General features: G+C 36.4%; 1 protein-coding gene across 3 annotated transcripts in view; it reads right to left on the bottom strand.

Moving 5' to 3' along the window:
- The window catches only part of LOC135209676 (ras-GEF domain-containing family member 1B-like), a 966,569-nt gene that overhangs the window by 932,414 nt on the left and 15,099 nt on the right, over nucleotides 1-19,056 (bottom strand). For 2 of the 3 annotated variants that reach the window (XM_064242416.1, XM_064242417.1), the window contains exon 1: nucleotides 3,303-3,502. The exons of the other annotated variant lie outside the window; for it this stretch is intronic. In XM_064242416.1, the coding sequence (XP_064098486.1) occupies nucleotides 3,303-3,384 (82 nt within the window). In that variant the 5' untranslated portion in view covers nucleotides 3,385-3,502. Of the gene's footprint in view, nucleotides 1-3,302; nucleotides 3,503-19,056 lie in introns of those variants that run through there. 3 annotated transcript variants of the gene reach the window in all.

Here is a 19,056-nt window from a genome sequence, read left to right as displayed (position 1 = left end):
TACAGCCATTTTTTTTTTGCCAGAATATACAGCATTTTTTATTTTTGCCAGAATATACAGTCGAGAAAAAAAACAAACGTTCCGAAACAATTTCTCGGGAAGGCGGTTTCTTTTATGTGCTTGGTAGTCTGTTTGCTTGTTATTTCGGTACCCCTGAGCCTTATCTCCTTCCAGGTATGCAATCATCGAGAGAGAGAGAGAGAGAGAGAGAGAGAGAGAGAGAGAGAGAGAGAGAGAGAGGGGGGGGGGCGCCCTAGTGGAATATATAAATTTTGCAAAAAAGGATTTGATATTTTTTAATATTTAGTTTCCTACAAAACATACAAGTGCATACCTCAAAATATAGGAAGTGAGAGAGAGAGAGAGAGAGAGAGAGAGAGAGAGAGAGAGAGAGAGAGAGAGAGAGAGAGAAATAATTCAAAGAACAATACTTCCTACTAAACTAAATACACATCTTTTAAAGCCCAAAGTCTCGAGAAATTCGCAGGCTGGTCCTGTGGGTAAAGGAAAGAAATCCCCCTTAATCAGAATATGCGAAATAAAGGGACAACTCAGGGGAAATTAAGCCTGGGTTGGGTTTCCTCCTCTCTCTCTCTCTCTCTCTCTCTCTCTCTCTCTCTCTCTCTCTCGTCCTATAATGGGCTAGGTAATTGTACGTGTTTTGTAGGAAACTAAATATTCAAAATATTAAATCTTATTTTGCAAAATTTGCGTGTTTTCCTCTCTCTCTCTCTCTCTCTCTCTCTCTCTCTCTCTCTCTCTCTCTCTCTCTCTCTCTCTCTCTCTCTCGCTTGAGTAAGACTTCAATATATTCATGGAGGTTTTGGAGACCATAAAAGACGACGTGTTTCAGGTCATATGATAATAGGTATGATAATGATGACGGTGGAGCCAAGTATAAATTTCAAATATTAGGGAAAATTTCTAGAGAATAATATATCCAAAAATTAAAAAATAGAAATGAGAAAAAGCGATTTATTCTATGAACATCTATGATGCTGAGGACCAGAATAAATTTTCAATCTGCCAAAAAGATGATAAAACGAAATGAATGAGAATTTCGATATAAAAATTAATAAAAAAAAAATTATTCTAACAAAAAAGTTCTCAAAAAAAGAACAATTGATAGGTGGGGATAATATAGTAATAATATGATTATGAGTTTGAAGAACACAGTAATTCCCCAATATGCCAAAACGATGATAAAAGGAATGAATGAAAATTTATAAAGAAAAATGTAATAATAATAATGATGATGATGATGATGATGATGACGAAGGCCACAATAATTTTTCGATCCACAAAAATTATGATAAAATGTATCATAGAAAATATAGATAAAAATTAATTCATAAATAATAGAACACCCACTAGCAAAAAAAAAAATATGAAGACCACAATAATTTTTCAATGCACCAAAAATATGGTAAAATGTACTATAAAAATATAGACAAAAATGAAGCCAATGAAGGCAAAATCACAGAACAGCCACAAGTAAAAAAAAAAAAAGAAATTTACGAAGACCACAATCATTTTTCAATGCACCAAAAATATGATAAAATGTATCATAGAAAACATAGATAAAAATGAACACAAAATTAAGAGAGCACCCACAAGCAAAAAAAAACTATCTCATGAAAGGTTCCACAAAAATTAAAGACAATATAGATAAGAATTAACCCAATAATAAAAAAAAAAGTCCCCCCCCCCACAAAAAAATTTATAATATATGGTTCCACAACAAAATATGACAATAGAATATTTCATAAGTTGGGTACAACTAACCAACCGGCAGAAAATCCGGGTATATAACAATCTTAACAGCTCGGATTTACAATAAGTGGAATTTTCCGGAGGAAAAAAAAGATTCGCTCTTTCGTGATGCGAGATTAATCCGTCGTGGGAAAAAGGCTCCGCCAGTTCATTTGGAAAATCTGGGTTTAGGAGAGAGAGAGAGAGAGAGAGAGAGAGAGAAGGGGGTAAACGGGAGGGAGGGAGAGAAGGTGGTAAATGGGGTACGGGAAGAGGAAGAGGAAGAGAGAGAGAGAGAAGGGAGTAAATGGGGTAAGGGGAGAGAGAGAGAGAGAGAGAGAGAGAGAGAGAGAGAGAGAGAGAGAGAGAGAGAGAGAAGTAAATGGGGTTACGGGAAGAAGAAGAAGAAGAGGAAGAAGAGAGAGAGAGAGAGAGAGAGAGAGAGAGCTGTTTAGCGTCACATAACGGCCACAGAGCAGTGAAAAAGTTGGGGGAAATGAATATATAAAGCATGGCATAATAATTTATAACAGACGCTCTATTTGCAACGGAACAATGCGTAGTACGGTAACTGTTCGTCATGTGTCATTCTTTAATCAGCAAACAACGCCTACCGTTTTTTTTCTCTTTTATTCATACTAAAAGGAACCCTTCCGCGATGAAGGCGTTGGTCGGTAATTTGATCAAAGATTTTTTTCCCCCTACAACAATCAAAGTACAGTTGACGTATTCCTTCGCTGACTGCAATTTCTTAAAGATATTTTATTCTAGAAAAATCAACATACGGTTAACGTAACACTAAATACACACACACGGACACACATGCAACTCAAATCATACAATTGTGAAATACACTACGACAAAAAAATAAAAAATAAAAACGCAGATCTGGGATCATAAAGAATCGAAAGCAAAAACGATAAAATCAATGACTACCCCAAATGGATAATACTATAGCTCCCATCTGCTACTATAGACGAAATGGGTCACAGCCATTGGCCCAAGGCTACGTCGCCAATAGCATGCGACAGGAACAATAGAAGCTGATACCTGGTCACAGCATGTCGCCACTACAGCTGAGAGGACACAGGTGTACAGATGTCCTGGCCGTTAAAATATCAAACAGTCATACCGGATGAATAATGAAGTACAGCAGTTTTGGTAACAGGATCTCTGTGATTCGAATAAAAAAAACTATAGTAGGGGGTCGAATGATATGTAAATGGGTCTGCCCTGTCATCGCTTGCTAGGGGAATATGCCTACAAACTAGTTTTGTTGTTGTTGTTGTTGTTGGGGGTGGGGTGAGGGTAGTAAAGCCTTAAGAAAAAAAAAAAGTTCTGAAAAAGGTGTTTCACGTCGAGTTAAAGAGACAGGAACTTTAGGACGGGATATTTATGATTTATTTATTAGAATCAAAATGTTAAAAAAATAAATAAATAAATAACGTGCATGTTAAACAGTATAGACCACATCATCCCTCAACACAGCACCGTTCACAACAACTACACAACTACTAGTACACGATTTTAACGTCAAATATTCTACAGACCTGATGTGACGTCGTACTCGTCGTCGCAAATTCGGAGGAGGACCTTAAAATCACCAGGTCGAAGGGAGAGTTTTCGCTCCATATCCCTTCAAAGGTGACACGAGACCACAAGGAACAGTGTAACTCTAGATATCTCTAGTACTTATACGTTGTATTTCCATTTTCGTCAATTCTGTCGTTATATTATTCTGTCTTGAATAAAAATCATCAGCAATGAACAGATAAGCCTGTGAGATGAAGGAATAAAAATGTACAGATGCGACTCACAGTTCCTATGAAGATATATATATATATATATATATATATATATATATATATATATATATATATATATATATATATATATATATATATGTATATATATTTATAGAAAAGTGACAAAACTGAAATTTCTGGGATATCGAGAGAGAGAGAGAGAGAGAGAGAAAACCCCAAAAAAAATTATGTGACATTGTGAAGACACCCTTTGAATTAAGAATAAAAGATTCTTCCCCAATTATATATGTGCCCTTTTTCTTTCACATACAAGTCCTACGTAACATTATATATAAAAAGACTAACGTATCTTTATTTTTATGAAAAAAATAAAAAAATTATAAAACGAATAAACTTTGTGTATAAAAACTACATATACAATATATTTCAAAACTCAATCTCCCCAACAAAAAGAGGGATGGGGGGGTGAAATTTCAAATAACTTTATCCATTCCATGTGCATAAAATTATCTAAAACCAATTTGGTAAATTAAAGAAAGGAGGCCCACAAGTTATTAAGTAAAACCCGCCTTTCTAAACAATTGGTCTTTAAACTGATAACACCTTACATGGTGCCATTACTTTGTATATTCCATGTAGTATATGGCCCTGGACAGAAATAAAGGATATTATTATCATTATTATATTATTATTATTATTATTATTATTATTATTATTATTATTATTATCACTATACTACTATTACTACTACACTACATTTTCCAGAGAAGCAGAGACACTCAAGAGCAGGATTGAAGTGTCATACAAGTCTCCCCTATTTGGAAGGGGGGGCTTGGTGTTTGGGAGTGGGGGGGGGGGCTGTTGGGAGAATGATACCAATTAAGGTGTCAGACACAATGGGGCAAAGAACGATGGTGGGGGGGTGGGGTGGGCGATTAATGGCTTTCCTGCGAAGAAATCCCCCATTGTGTTGACGTCTGGGGAATTATGGCTCTTAATTAGATCAAAGGTAAACAAAAAAACAAACAAAAAAACATACAGAAAAGGATGAGGTTAAGGTGAGAGAAAAAGAAGAAAGAAGAGGAGCGTAAAGTGCAAACAATGCTCTTTAAATACTATGTTTTCACGGCATTAATCAAATCGTAAGGAGCACTTGTTCAGCACAAGAGATCCGTCAACTGCAATTGAAGAATTTCAAAGAGCACACAGACGATTTTCAGATGCTGATTTTTTCCCACTGTAATAAATTCAAAAGACAAAAGCACAAACACTTCTTTAAGCTCTCTGAACTCTGAATAATTCCACTTCATGCTTCTGAAGCCATATACACTTGTTATCCACTGCTAGTCACACCTGATTAACATAATTAGTTCAAGAAGGTGTCTACCTAATTCGAGAATATTTTGAGATAAATCAGAGAATATTTCAAAGTTCGATTAGTATTGGCTTTACGTCAAAATAACGACCCACTTATGCTAACTACAAACAGCTGGATACTACACACTGAAAAAAGTATACAGTGGTCAAGTCCCTGATGCCTTATCTTCATATCCGCGTTATCTCAATTATATCATCCTTAACTGTGGTTGAACGTCAGGTGAGTAGAGAATAAATAATAATTATGATAACGATAATGGAAATTCGCTTTATTTGTTCTTTTAAAAACTGAGATTGTTCATTGTTCCAGGACGTCCTCGATTTTTTAAGGTGGTACAAGGTCTGTCATTATCTTGGATCCAGTCGCTGTCCCATTCTCTTTCTTTTATCACATTCTTCTTCTTCCTCTTCTCCTTTTGGCGAGACAAGGATAAGCTTCCTCTCCTTTCTCATTCTCTCTTAATCATTTTTATTTATCCTCTTCCTTTTTCTATTTTCTGAGTCAATCCTCTCCTTTCTTATTCATTCTTGATCATTTCTAATTATCCTCTTCCTTTACCAATTTTCTGAGTCAATCATCTCTTTTCTCATTCTCTCTTAATAATTTTTAATTATTCTTTTCATTTACCTTTTTTCTGAGTCAATCCTCTCCTTTCTTATTCACTCTTAATCGTTCATTTCTAACTATCCTCTCTTAATCATTTTTAATTATCCTCTTCCATTTTCTATTTTGAGTAAAAAAGGGACTAAACATTAACGATGAAAAAAAGGCAATGCAAATACACAAAAAAATAAAAACCTATTTTAAACGATAACCCCGAGGCCAGGAAAACTCGTCCCCACTAATATTCGCCACATTGTGTCTCTTATCAGATAAGCTTTCGTCCACTTTTTCCTTTGCTATTGTTCGAGAGCAGAGATGGAGAGGGGGGGAGGGGGGGTGGGGGGGGGGGGGGGCGGGGGGGGGGGGGGGGGGGGGGGGGGGGGGAGGGGGGGGGGGTGGGGGGTGGGGGGGGGGGGGTGTAGGGGGGGGGGGGGGGGGGGGGGTGGGGGGGGGGGGGGGGTGGGGGGGGGGGGGGGGGGGGCGGGGGGAGAGTCAAGGGATTTAATGGCAGCGTCAAAATCGATCCTTCCTTGTTCAGGATCGAATACGTCTGTGAACGCAGAGCGGTAATAACCATTGAGCTACGAGAATTCTACAAGAGACTAACACACAGAGAAATACTGTGATATTAATTATAAATTCTAGTTACTTCATTAAAAGACATATGGCTCATTGCCTTCGCCGTGTTGCTTTGCCATGTGACACTCTCTCTCTCTCTCTCTCTCTCTCTCTCTCTCTCTCTCTCTCTCTAATCTATTTGTAATGATGAAGGATTTTATATTTATTTTTTAAACCTACCCTAGACCAAGCACTGTTTTTTGAATAGGTTATTGTCTCCATATACTTGCCCGTATCCTTACATATGTTTTGCATGTGTGTGTGTGTGTGTGTAAAGAAAGACATTGTCAGACTAAATTACGTACATGAAAAATTAATTTCTCTCGTGTGTGTGTGTGTGTGAGAGAGAGAGAGAGAGAGAGAGAGAGAGAGAGAGAGAGAGAGACTTTCACGACGGTGAAATCCAAAGTGATAAGTATTCGTTTTCGCCTGCTTTTCAGGTTTTTTTTTCTTCTTTTTTTTTTTTTGTCAAGTAGCGGAAGGTTCAATTCACGGCCGCGCCTTCGCCCGGAAGTTGTCGAGACAAATGACTTCGTGATCTAAAACATGTGAAACAAAATTGTCTTTCGAATAAAAAAAAAAAAATCGAATTAAAAAAAAAAAAAAAACTCCTCGCCAGCACTGAATGAAATTACCTGCCTTTTTTTTTTTTTTCCCCTTCTGCCCACCATGATAATAATAATATTAGCAACAATATGTTCAAGAGAAATTTCTACAGCATATTTACATTTGTTAAGAAAGTTATCTTTACAGAAGTCATATTATCTTTTAACAATAAAGATACCTCTTTACAGTACTTAATACTGAACAGTTTATATTTCTACTGTGGCAGTAGATTCTAAGTCATAATTTAGTGAATCTCTCTCTCTCTCTCTCTCTCTCTCTCTCTCTCTTCACCATCCCATTAGTCCAGTTCAACAAACTTTCCACCCACAAATCAACACTCCTCCCCATTTTCTGTACTTCCGGTCAACCTGCCTGCCTACTTCCGGGTAAATATCAGAGAGAGAGAGAGAGAGAGAGAGAGAGAGAGAGAGAGAGAGAGAGATTTGTCCAATTTGACATACGCTCCAATGGCATGCGGTGGTAACAGTAAATAAACGATTAGTTGTGTCTCCATGAATTAACCATATGCTTTTCCCAACATAATAATAATAATAATAATAATAATAATAAACATAATAATAATAATAATAATAATAATAATAATAATAATAATAATAATTAATAATAATAATAATAATAATAATTATTATTATTATTATTATATAAATAAAATATACAAATAAATAATAAAATAATAATAATAATAATAATAATAATAATAATAATAATAATAATAATAATAATAATAATAATACCCGATTTAGTTTGGCCCAATCCAGCACTGACTGATCCAGCACGACCAGATTCAGTGTCAGTCGGTTCTTGACACCGACAACTGTCAAAAACTCCATCTGGCTTCGTGATGCTCCTCTCCCGTGACTGACTGCTACACGACATGCAACTTGTTTCACAAGCTTCCACTTCTCTCAGAGAGAGAGAGAGAGAGAGAGAGAGAGAGAGAGAGAGAGAGAGAGAGAGAGAGAGGGTTGTAATTGAAAGATTCAGTAGACTGGTCTTACTTGCAACATCAAAAGCCATCTAACAAGTAAGATACAGATGAGAAGACGTAGTTGCATGCGAAGTTAAAACAGAATGAAGGGAGGGAGCCGTTGCAAAGGCCGACTACTGCTATTACTACTACTACTACTGCTGCTGCCGCCATCGCCAGTTTCCAGAGGCTTTCGTTTCGCACGGTAATTACGAAAGGCGGCCCCAAGTAAAAACTAGACCGAGATGAAGTATAGTAGTTCTGCTGTTGCTGCTGCAGAACGTATCATCTTGAAGCACGGAGTCTCATTCCTTCTTGCCATATATAGATTAAAAAGGTTTTTTTCAAACCCAAACTCCGATTCACATTATATATATCTATATATATATATATTATATATATATATATATATATATATATATATGTGTGTGTGTGTGTGTGTGTGTGTGTGTGTGTGTGTGTGTGTGTACGTAAACTGACTGACGCCAAATAGTTTGTATAACTGTAAGATAAAATATAAATGGGAAACTTCAGCGTTACAGACAAGTCAGCCCAGAATCTTCACTTTAAAAAAATATTCAAATCAAACCAGATGCTCTAAATATCACATAGTAAGCCAACTTGATTTGTAAAAAGATTAAAATTTCAAAAACTTTTTAAAAAATGGTTTTAAATATTGAACTCAGTCAAAAGATTAGAACTTTAACTACTAAAAAAATACCTTTCTTTTATTGAACTCACATTCATATACTTCAAAAGTAAATCAAAATCCATTTAAACTGAAGACTTTAGGTTTTGAGATTAATTCAAGCTAGTCGCTTCAACTACACTTTAAAAAAAATATGAAATTTGTTGAAAAACAAGAAAATGGTGGAATGTCACTTTCCAAGTCGTGGAGTTTTACTTTCTTATAATAGAGAGAGAGAGAGAGAGAGAGAGAGAGAAGTAAGGAAGCGATTCGCTGTTACTCAGCGGCAGCCGGAAGCATAGAATGGTAAAGTCGCAGAGACATATTGAGCTGATTAAGAGAGAGAGAGAGAGAGAACTACGTTCCTGGTGAGCAGGAGAGAGAGATTTGACGAGAGAGAGAGAGAGAGAGAGAAAGTGTGTGTGTGTGTATGATCAACATACCAATTTGCAGCCCTCTAGCCTCGGACAGAAAAAGTGCGGACGGACGAACGGATAAAAATAGTCCGAACGTACGGACAAACAAATAGCCATCTCTATAATACTTTTGTTCTACAGAAAACTAAAAGATGAAAATCAAATAAAACTAGAAAATAATTAGAAATATATACTACAGTATTATTATTATTGAAAAATAATATATATTTATGAACAACTTAACTGAAAGGCCATTAAAACCGCACAGAATGACGTTCACAGGGAAACGTAAAAAAGATAAAAACAGAAAGAAGAAAAAACAAATCAGTAACGATAACTCAACTACTAACAGCTGATGTTGACAGCAAGATAAATCAACTATATAACAGCTGATGTTGACAGCGAAGGAAGTAGTTCGAATTAACACGACGATGCATATAAAACCTAACCTAAATTCACGATCTTTGCCATTCAAAAATACCTTTCGTGGCTTTATGATAAAGAAGGAGTACTTTGGCCCTAAGTGGCTACCGCTAAAATTTCTAAAAGCCTCCTTTTGCAAGGGAGCTTAGAGACGAACAGGGATATAAATCACAATTACCGCTGATGGGTATATATATAGAAGTTTAAAGGAAACCACCATTGCCACAAGTCATCTCGTCTATAAGAGATCCAGGGGAGGCTGGTGATTGAGGAACAATACTCACCGTGATGGTAGAACAAAAGATTCGCGGAATGCGCCATTAGTCCCGTCATCCTTGTAAATATAGGAAGAAGACCCACGAACAATACCTGGTTCTCCGGCAGAGTTTAATGACGGAGATTGCCAGGTCTGTTAAAAGAGAAAGCTCCGAGTCGAAGGTAATAACGCCGAGCGTGTGGCTAAATTATAATCAGTCATTCAGGAAAAGTGGTGTTACTACGCACTGAAATCATGGAGCGAGAGTGTATATTCGTAGTGTGAGATATGCTAATTAATTTTTATTAGTTCAGCCTCGTCTCTAACAGATAACACGACTTCCTGGAGTGTTCCAGGTATTTGTCAAGTTAACAGGCAGCAATTCCATTCCGCATTGGTACGCATATATAGCACGCATTGTAACTGACAATGTACAAAAAATGAATGAAAAAACATTGAGATATAATGAATTTTGTCAGTGATTACAAAGTTAGGCCTATATTCAAATCGGAAATTTATCATTTTTTGTCATTTTTGATCTGTTACAAACTCAGATATTATTCAGCCGTCATTTTACGTTACTGCTGCAACCACACACTCATACACACAAATATATATATATATATATATATATATTATATATATATATATATATATATATATATATATATCTCACCCCACAAAAAACAAAAAGGGAAAAAAAAGGCAATAAAGCAAAAAGGAAAAAATAAACAAATTAATGAATTAATTAAACACACACACTAAAAAAAAAAAGGGGGGGGGGGGGGGGGGGCTTCCATTTAGGGCAAAGTTGGAAGGTCACTCACACCACATTCTAACTTATTCATCAAACATAATGGACCCTAAACCCATATCCACGTACAGATAGATACGCGTGTGGTCCAATTCCATAGGCGAGAGCCAATAAATCGCTGTATGTATTACTCGGCATATGCTTTACATGCTCGTAGGCCTAGTCACGAAAACCACCTGCCTACCTACTTTTCGTGAACAGGCCTCTTTCGTAATCTAATTGCAGCAGAGGAAGTGGAACACGTCGCAGTGATCGATGATGACGTGTTTGGAACGTCTTTCCCACGGACTACGCATGCGCCCTAACAGTATTAATCGTATAAGTTAAACAAATGCTAAAAATATATAATCTTATAGACTAAACAAATGCTCTGAAAAATACAACCTAAACTAATGCAAAAAAAAATATATAGCCTAAGCAAATCCCCTAAAAAATATAGCCTAAACTAATGCAAAACAATATATAGCCTAAACAAATACCAAAAATATATAGCCTAAACAAATACCAAAAATATATAGCCTAAACAAATGTCAAAAATATATATAGCCTCAACAAATGCCATAATAATATATAGCCTAAACAAATGTCATAAAAATATATAGCCTAAACAAATGCCAAAAATATATAGACTAAACAAATACCAAAATTATATAGCCTGAACAAATACCAAAAATATATAGCCTAGACAAATGTCAAAAATATATACTATAGCCTCAACAAATGCCATAAAAATATATAGCCTAAACAAATGCCAAAAAAGATTAAAACTTGCCTACAAAAACACACACAGATACCCTTTAACACAGCAAAACCTCGGAATGAAAAGGCAGCAAAAAAATAAATAAATAAATAATAAATTCTAAGCAGAAACTGCACGACAATAAAATGAAATATTAATAACCTTTAACGCGTTTTCCTTATTTATCTCTTCTCTCCTGTTCCCATGATACTGAGTCACCATGTATTTTATTTCTATACAGAGAAAACTGATCCATCCTTAAACACCGAAGTCATACATGCATCCATAGTCTCTCTCTCTCTCTCTCTCTCTCTCTCTCTCTCTCTCTGATGCTGAGTAACCATGTATTTTTTCTATACATAGAAAACTGTTCCATTCTTAAACACCGAGGTCATACATGCATACATACGTATACATAGGCTCTCTCTCTCTCTCTCTCTCTCTCTCTCTCTCTCTCTCTCTCTCTCTCTCCCACAACCCCCAATTCGAGAAAACTTTTTAATCTGGAACCATTTCAAACCTAACCCTGTTGGTTCTAATAACTAATTCAATTTGCTAAAAGTAAAATAAAATAAAATAAAAAAAACAACAGCCAGGCGTGAAATGTCACTTTCTAATAGAGAAAACGCGCAGTTGCCTTAATCCGTAAATAACTCACGTGACAAATCCGATAGCTTCGGTGCTTGTTATCACAGAGCAAAGCGGGCCGATACGATACCGCTTCGAGCTACGGTTTGATACGTGTACCCGTCGCAATTACTCTTCTGTTATAGGTGGTCGGTCGTACGCTTTTGATTTTCCACGTCGTTTCAAATCTTGTCTCTGAACACTCAAGTAATTTCACTGTGTTCGTCTTCGAGTTCTCCAGTGACTTCAGTCGCGCTTATCCTTAAGTTCTCAAAGTGTACTACCAATTCAAAAGCCATGAAAGTTTCTAGCTGCCTATGAGTATTCATACTCTCTAGTACACAGATCAAGAAACATTTTCATCTCAGGCTTATGGCTGCGAAATAAATGAGATGCAATTTGTCGACGTATAAACGAACTTGAGGGTTATATGAAATAAGCTGCAAATGATAAGCGTTAGTTTCATTACACTATGTCAGATCAGGCAGAGGATGAAATCTAAAATTGATATAAATTATTTCCTCGTGCTCCGTCTGAGGTGGCAATTCGAAAGGGGGAAATATAAACATGATGCAATGATGTGATACTGTGATAAGGAAAGAGTGATAGAGACTCTCTCTCTCTCTCTCTCTCTCTCTCTCTCTCTCTCTCTCTCTCTCTCTCTCTCTCTCTCTCTCTCTTCCCAAATTCATTTACCCCCATCCGAATTCACATTCACAGCACGTACAATCGACATCTAAAATTCCCACTTCTTACGAACATTCCAAAATAGGTGGCTTCTCCAAACGTTCAGCAAACATGTCGAGGAGAGAAAGAGAAAGTTGTCCTGTCAAATCTCTGACTAAGTGAATGGGCCATCAGATATTCTGTACATTAATGAGAGACTTCATAATCAATACGTTTACTTTACAACCGTCCAACTCCGATGTGATGGCCACCAGATGCGGGGGACTGGGGAATGCGAATACACTAAATGAGGACTAGTTTGGTGTATCTGTAAAATAGTATATAATAGTTCCCGATTGCTTTTTTGTTAACAGGTCTTTATAAAATTGCGAAGCGGTGCAAAACGCATTGCTATTAAATGTAAACAAAATAGTAATACCCATGCTAGGTGACGATGCTTTATTAAACATGCACAACAAATGGCTTTAGATCTGACAATTACATATAAACACACACATACACACACACACACACACACACACACACACATATATATTATATATATATATATATATATATATATATATAATATATATAATATATATATATAATATATACTATATATACATATATATATATATATTATATATATATATATATACATGAAATGGTCCGATACTAATCAGTAATACCAAAAGCAAAACGAACAACAACAATAATAATAATAATAATAATAATAATAAATAATAATAATAATAATAATAATAATAATAATAATAATAATTTCCACATGAATTTTATAAAAAGTTCAGAGACTAACCAGCGTATATAGTACACTTCTTGAAGCTCTAATTTTGACACCCAAAGACATGACGTGACCACCGGGAATACGGTTGAAATCCTCTAGCCACGTCATAAATATAATATATGTAGATATTTATATATATATAATATATAAATATATATATATATATATATATATATGTGTGTATGTACATGTGTGTGTGTGCGTAGTACTGCAGTCACAGTAACACGATGTCTACAATAATCGTATAATCTGGAGCAGATGTGGAGAGTTTCACGACGTAGAAAATGATAGCGGTATCAAGGTATCCCTTGGTCAAGTTTCACTCGTAAATCCCCATCAGAGAAGAAGAAAGCAGGCAACTCCTCTATTACCGAGCCACCTGGCGGACGAAAATTTGACGAGGTCTGAGAAATGCCATTAATAAACCCGTTCTCACAAACAAATGGGAAAAAAGAATGATGGTGGTATGAAAGGGGGAAACGGAACTTCGTGGAGAATTTACAAAATTATGTATGAGTGTGAAAGAGAAGATTTTGTTATCTGCCAAAACTTCAGTACATCTCCCTGGAAAAAATTTTAAAAACGAAATGATTAGACATTAATGTGGGTGTAAAAATGAATTCTGAGAGAGAGAGAGAGAGAGAGAGAGAGAGAGAGAGAGAGAGAGAGAGAGAGAGAGAGAGAGAGAGAAGCTCCAAGAAACAAGGAGGGATCACATGGAATTCAAAGCTGCAAATACAGATACAGTTTCTGAAGCTGCAAATACAGATATAGTTTCTGAAGCTGCAAATACAGATATAGTTTCTGAAGCTGCAAATACAGATATAGTTTCTAAAGCTGCAAATACAGATATAGTTTCTGAAGCTGCAAATACAGATATAGTTTCTGAAGCTGCAAATACATATAGTTTCTGAAGCTGCAAATAAAGATATAGTTTCTGAAGCTGCAAATACATATTGTTTCTGAAGCTGCAAATACAGATATAGTTTCTGAAGCTGCAAATACAGATATAGTTTCTAAAGCTGCAAATACAGATATAGTTTCTGAAGCTGCAAATACAGATATAGTTTCTGAAGCTGCAAGTAAAGATATACAAACTGCTCTTTGGTTATACTCCTGACGGGAAGTCATAAACTATACACCTACACCCCGAAGGTAATTATAAGGTAGGCAATTTAAAAAGAAAAATATGACAGGCCAAATATAACACGAAATTTCACGAGTAATTATAACCAGACCTTTGGCTAAATTTGTTTGCGCAAGGTAACCCTAAATCCCAAAAGGAAATTGAATGCAGACAATTACTTGACACTCAAAGCATGTTTTTATTATCTTCCTTGTTTGTGCAAGATAACTTCATGCCCCAAACCAAAAGGAAATTAAATGCATTTGATTACTTGGCATTGAAACCATGAATTTTTTTTTATTATTTAAAAAAAAGTTTCAATCCAGTTAAAGATCTCAATTTATCATTATAAATTTAATTTAGGCCCAAACCAATGTTTAATTATATTAAAAAACATGATTTTATCGTTGGATATGCCAAGACATTTCGGCAATTTACATCCAAAACAATACTATATGATCAATGCAGTGTTTCATGTTAACATTCAAATTAGATTCATTTTATATTTACAACACTATTCCATGTTTAAAATTTCAAATATTTTACATGAATCGAAGCAGAGTTAAAGTGGGCCTATGGTCAGTCAAGCCGATATACTCCGAGATTCAAAAATTACAGCTAAGCTTTAACAACTTGGAACAGTAAAATGTGTAAAACATTTGGCCCAAGGTACGTCAATCCAAAGCTGGGACAGGGACAATCAGATGACTCAACACAGGTAAAGATGAGACAGACAAACAAGACAGTTGGCTCAACACCTGAGAGACTGAGTCAGCAGCATCCATTAACCAAAGGTCTGTAGTATTACGAACTTGTGTTTAACGCTTTTAAAGCTTAATGAAACCACCGATGCCATTATCTCTCTTATCCAGAAGCTCTTCGTCGAGTAAGTGGATGCCGTAATCTACAACAGCATCCTCCTCATACTTTCAACTTTACGACAAGTTACTTTTGTTGAAGTTCTGATGTGCCAATCCAGAACCCTGGGTGGAGGGGGGGGGGGGGGGGGGGGGGGGGGGGGTGGGGGGGGGGGGGGGGGGGGGGGCGGTAACTGCCAAGTATAAAAATATTCGGTGAAGGGAAAAGTTCGACTACGGGACGCAGGATTTTTCCTAGATAGTGGCCGCTCCCAAACCACATCCATTCCAATATAATTCCAATGAATTACATTGATGCAAAAAAATCAAAATAAGAAAAAAAAAATAACTATTATAAGGGAAGAAATGAAAATAATTAAAATATGAAACAGACACAAATGAAGAAAATAAATACAACTGCACTATCTCTCTCTCTCTCTCTCTCTCTCAAATATATATATATATATATATATATATATATATATATATATATATATATATATATATATATATATATATATATATATATGTATACATATATATATATATAATATATTTATATACATGATCTATCTATCATATATATATATATATATATATATATATATATATATATATATATTTTATACATATATGTAAACATAAAACAAGAGCCTGGTGGACCCATGGAACCTTTGCAATAGAAATTAATGCATTCGATAGCAACTGGAGCAGGAATTCCTTCCGAGGGCCGATTGAATAATGGAGGGTGTGGCCCAAAGCCTTCTCTTCAAAAAAAAAAAAAAGAGAGAGAGAGAGAGAGAGAGAGAGAGAGAGAGAGAGAGAGAGAGAGAGAGAGAGAGAGAGAGAATAAAAAGAAAGGAAGCCAGTCTGAGAAACAAAAGCTGAGGATAACAATAAGGATGGGTGTTTTTCATTGGTATATGGCAGATACTTCGAAGACATACAGGGGAGAGAGTAACCGAGTGCAGCAATAATAATAATAATAATAATAATAATAATAATAATAATAATAATAATAAATATTAACCATTCATCTCTCTCTCTCTCTCTCTCTCTCTCTCCTCAGGATATATCGACATTTTCTCTCTCTCTCAAGAAATATCAACATTCTTTCTCTTCAGAAATGTTAACATTCTCTCTCTCTCTCTCTCTCTCTCTCTCTCTCTCTCTCTCTCTCTCTCTCTCTCTCAATCACTTTTCATTATAAAGCGAGGAAAACTGCGTAGGTCAGGGTCAACATATCTTGTTCAGGCGTAATCAAATCTAAGACGCAAAATGCAATGATGTTGTCACACGAAATTTTTAGTCCACGGTAAATTATTAGAATGAACAAGTTGGGGAATTTAGGAAACACATTAGCATCTGACTATGGGCTTTGCTAAAACAGATATATATATTCTTTATCATTATTATTATTATTATTATTATTCACTATCTTCCATAAATGGAGAGCTGAATAAGCTACATGGTTATTTCTTTATAAAAAAAAAAGCTGAAATCAATATTTTGATGAAAAAAAAGACATACCTTCACCATGTTATCATACCAGTTAAGCGATGGAAATTGTCAACAGCAAAGTTATTTTCATTAAAAAAAATCGTTATTTCATTGCTTCACCATTTTTCCATATAACAGTTAAGCGATGAAAATGACCGAGAACATTATTCTATCATTATTAGGTCAACGCCAAAAACATTTCAGTTCTAACCCACAACAAACTCAGTGACAGGCTACTATACCTAATCAGCTCACATCGTCACGTCCTGAAAACTCCGGAGAAATGAGTCTATTTGGCACGAACGACGGAGCACCGAAATTAAAAAAAAAAACCTTCTTTTCTATATAGCAAGTGCTACACAAATAAGAAAAAAAAAAAAGTTCCGGCAAAGCACAACTCGCACGAAATTCTAGCGACAAGGGCCCACCACCCATTCACGCCCGCCTACATCATCATCCCCACACCTTCATCCATGTCAGAAAATAGGAGAACACCCATCTCAGTAGCTCTACAAAATCGTATCCGCCCATACGAGAAGAAGAAGAAGAAGAAGAAGAAGAAGAAGAAGACTGCTAAAAAGATGGCTAATCAGACCAGCACTTGCTGTAGCAAGTGATCATAACATGATCGGCAGCATTAGCTGCAAAACTATCGGACGAGTATGGGAAAAAACAGCAAAAACTGACAACAACAGCAGCAGCAGCAGCAGCTGCCACAGCAAATTAGGAAAGTCACCGCAGCAATAACGCAGCAGAAGCAGCGGCGGTGGCGGAGGAACTGTTCCGATGAATTTTCCAGCTGCGTGCGTCAGGCTTGGGGGGCTGGTGTGAAAGTCAATGGCATTACCCTAACAGCATACTATAACTGTAAGGGCGTATGACGCCCCCCAGAAACCCCTAATTACGAAGAGACTCTCTCTCTCTCTCTCTTTCTTCATCCCGATACTCTTAAAATTCCATACAGCAAGATGGAAGCCTAGGATTCTTTAGTTACTATTTCGTTTACGATGGGAAAAGGGCCTGCAACACGTCAATTTTACTTTAAATTTTACATTTTTACTGGGTGTTAGTGGCACAGCGTCAAATAGGTCTACAAAGGATCTCCAGGGGTAAATCAAATCATGTTTTCCCTTGTAAATATGATTACCCCAATCAGATAAATACAATAACTGAGGCCTAGAATTAAAATGCCATCTACTGTCTCCTCTAAATCTCTAAATCTGATGAAAATAAGGAAATTGGTGTAGAGATCTTCACTGAAGACAAATAGATTATCTTCAGTACAGCTATAAACAAAACAAAAAGCAAACACGTTTGTTCTTCAGCATGGGTGAGAAGGCACGTAAACCAACTTGCCTAATTGAGTGAAACTAGCTCCCATGAAAATATTGAACGGAGAGAAAATAAAAAAGAATAAAGTATACATCCTCTTGCTACTTTTCATTGCCACTCCTTGTGTCTCTCCATAATTACAGGAGAGCTATGGAAAGGCAGACTGAAGACGACCATGTTTCGAACGATACCAAGAGTGGATTGGAAGTTCACAAATTCAGAAGTTATTATTTAATAAATATCTAATAGTAATGGAATGTCTTGCAGGCTCAATATAAGGCGTTGACATCAGCTGAAAAGAAAGCAAAAAATCCTTCAAGTAGGCTAACCTTTGCATTACAAATGACGTGTATAACTACTCCGTTAGAATAGTTAGTCCCTATGTCTCAGACAAACAGGTTTCTCTCCTGCTGACGAGAAAAGTTGACCTAAATGCAATAAGCAAAATGCACGACTGCACCTTTATAAGCAAATGTATGACTGGACATGAAAATATACAGAATGTATTGCCGGATATGGACACACACAAAAAACGCCCGGATACCAATGAATACAAAACGTACGGCCGGATATCTACAAACACGGTGAGAGCAACCACTGTCACGAACTGTCAATAAACAATCACGTGAATTATTGGGTGGCACCACGTTTCCCATGACGCTGCGATGTGGTGTGACAAGTATTAATCACGACTGGCTCGGTCCGTCAAGTGGGATTCTGCCGAACTGCCTGCAAAAAAAAAAAAAAAAAAAAAAAAAAATCGAATGGCAAATGCGCCTCCGTGCCCCTTTCACTCACTCACTGCTGTTGTGCAACCTTGAATTGAATTGAATTGAATATGGAATTTAGACCAAAGGCCAAGCACTAGGACCTATGAGGCCATTCAGCGCTGAAATGGAAACTGACAGTAAAAGGGTTGATTGGTATAACAGGAGGAAAACCTCAAAGCAGTTGCACTATGAATCAATTGTTAGGAGAGGGGTGGAAATTAAGATGGAAGGAAGAGAATATGAATGGAGTTACAGTAAAAGCAACGAAAGGGGGGTTGCAGCTAGGGACCGAAGGCACGCTGCAAAGAACCTTAAGTAATGCC

This window comes from Macrobrachium nipponense, chromosome 38 (genome assembly GCF_015104395.2).
Source record: "Macrobrachium nipponense isolate FS-2020 chromosome 38, ASM1510439v2, whole genome shotgun sequence".
Taxonomy (NCBI): Eukaryota; Metazoa; Arthropoda; class Malacostraca; order Decapoda; family Palaemonidae; genus Macrobrachium; species Macrobrachium nipponense.
The sequence above is the reverse complement of the archived record's forward strand: the minus strand, read 5'-3'. Positions and strand labels throughout refer to the sequence as shown.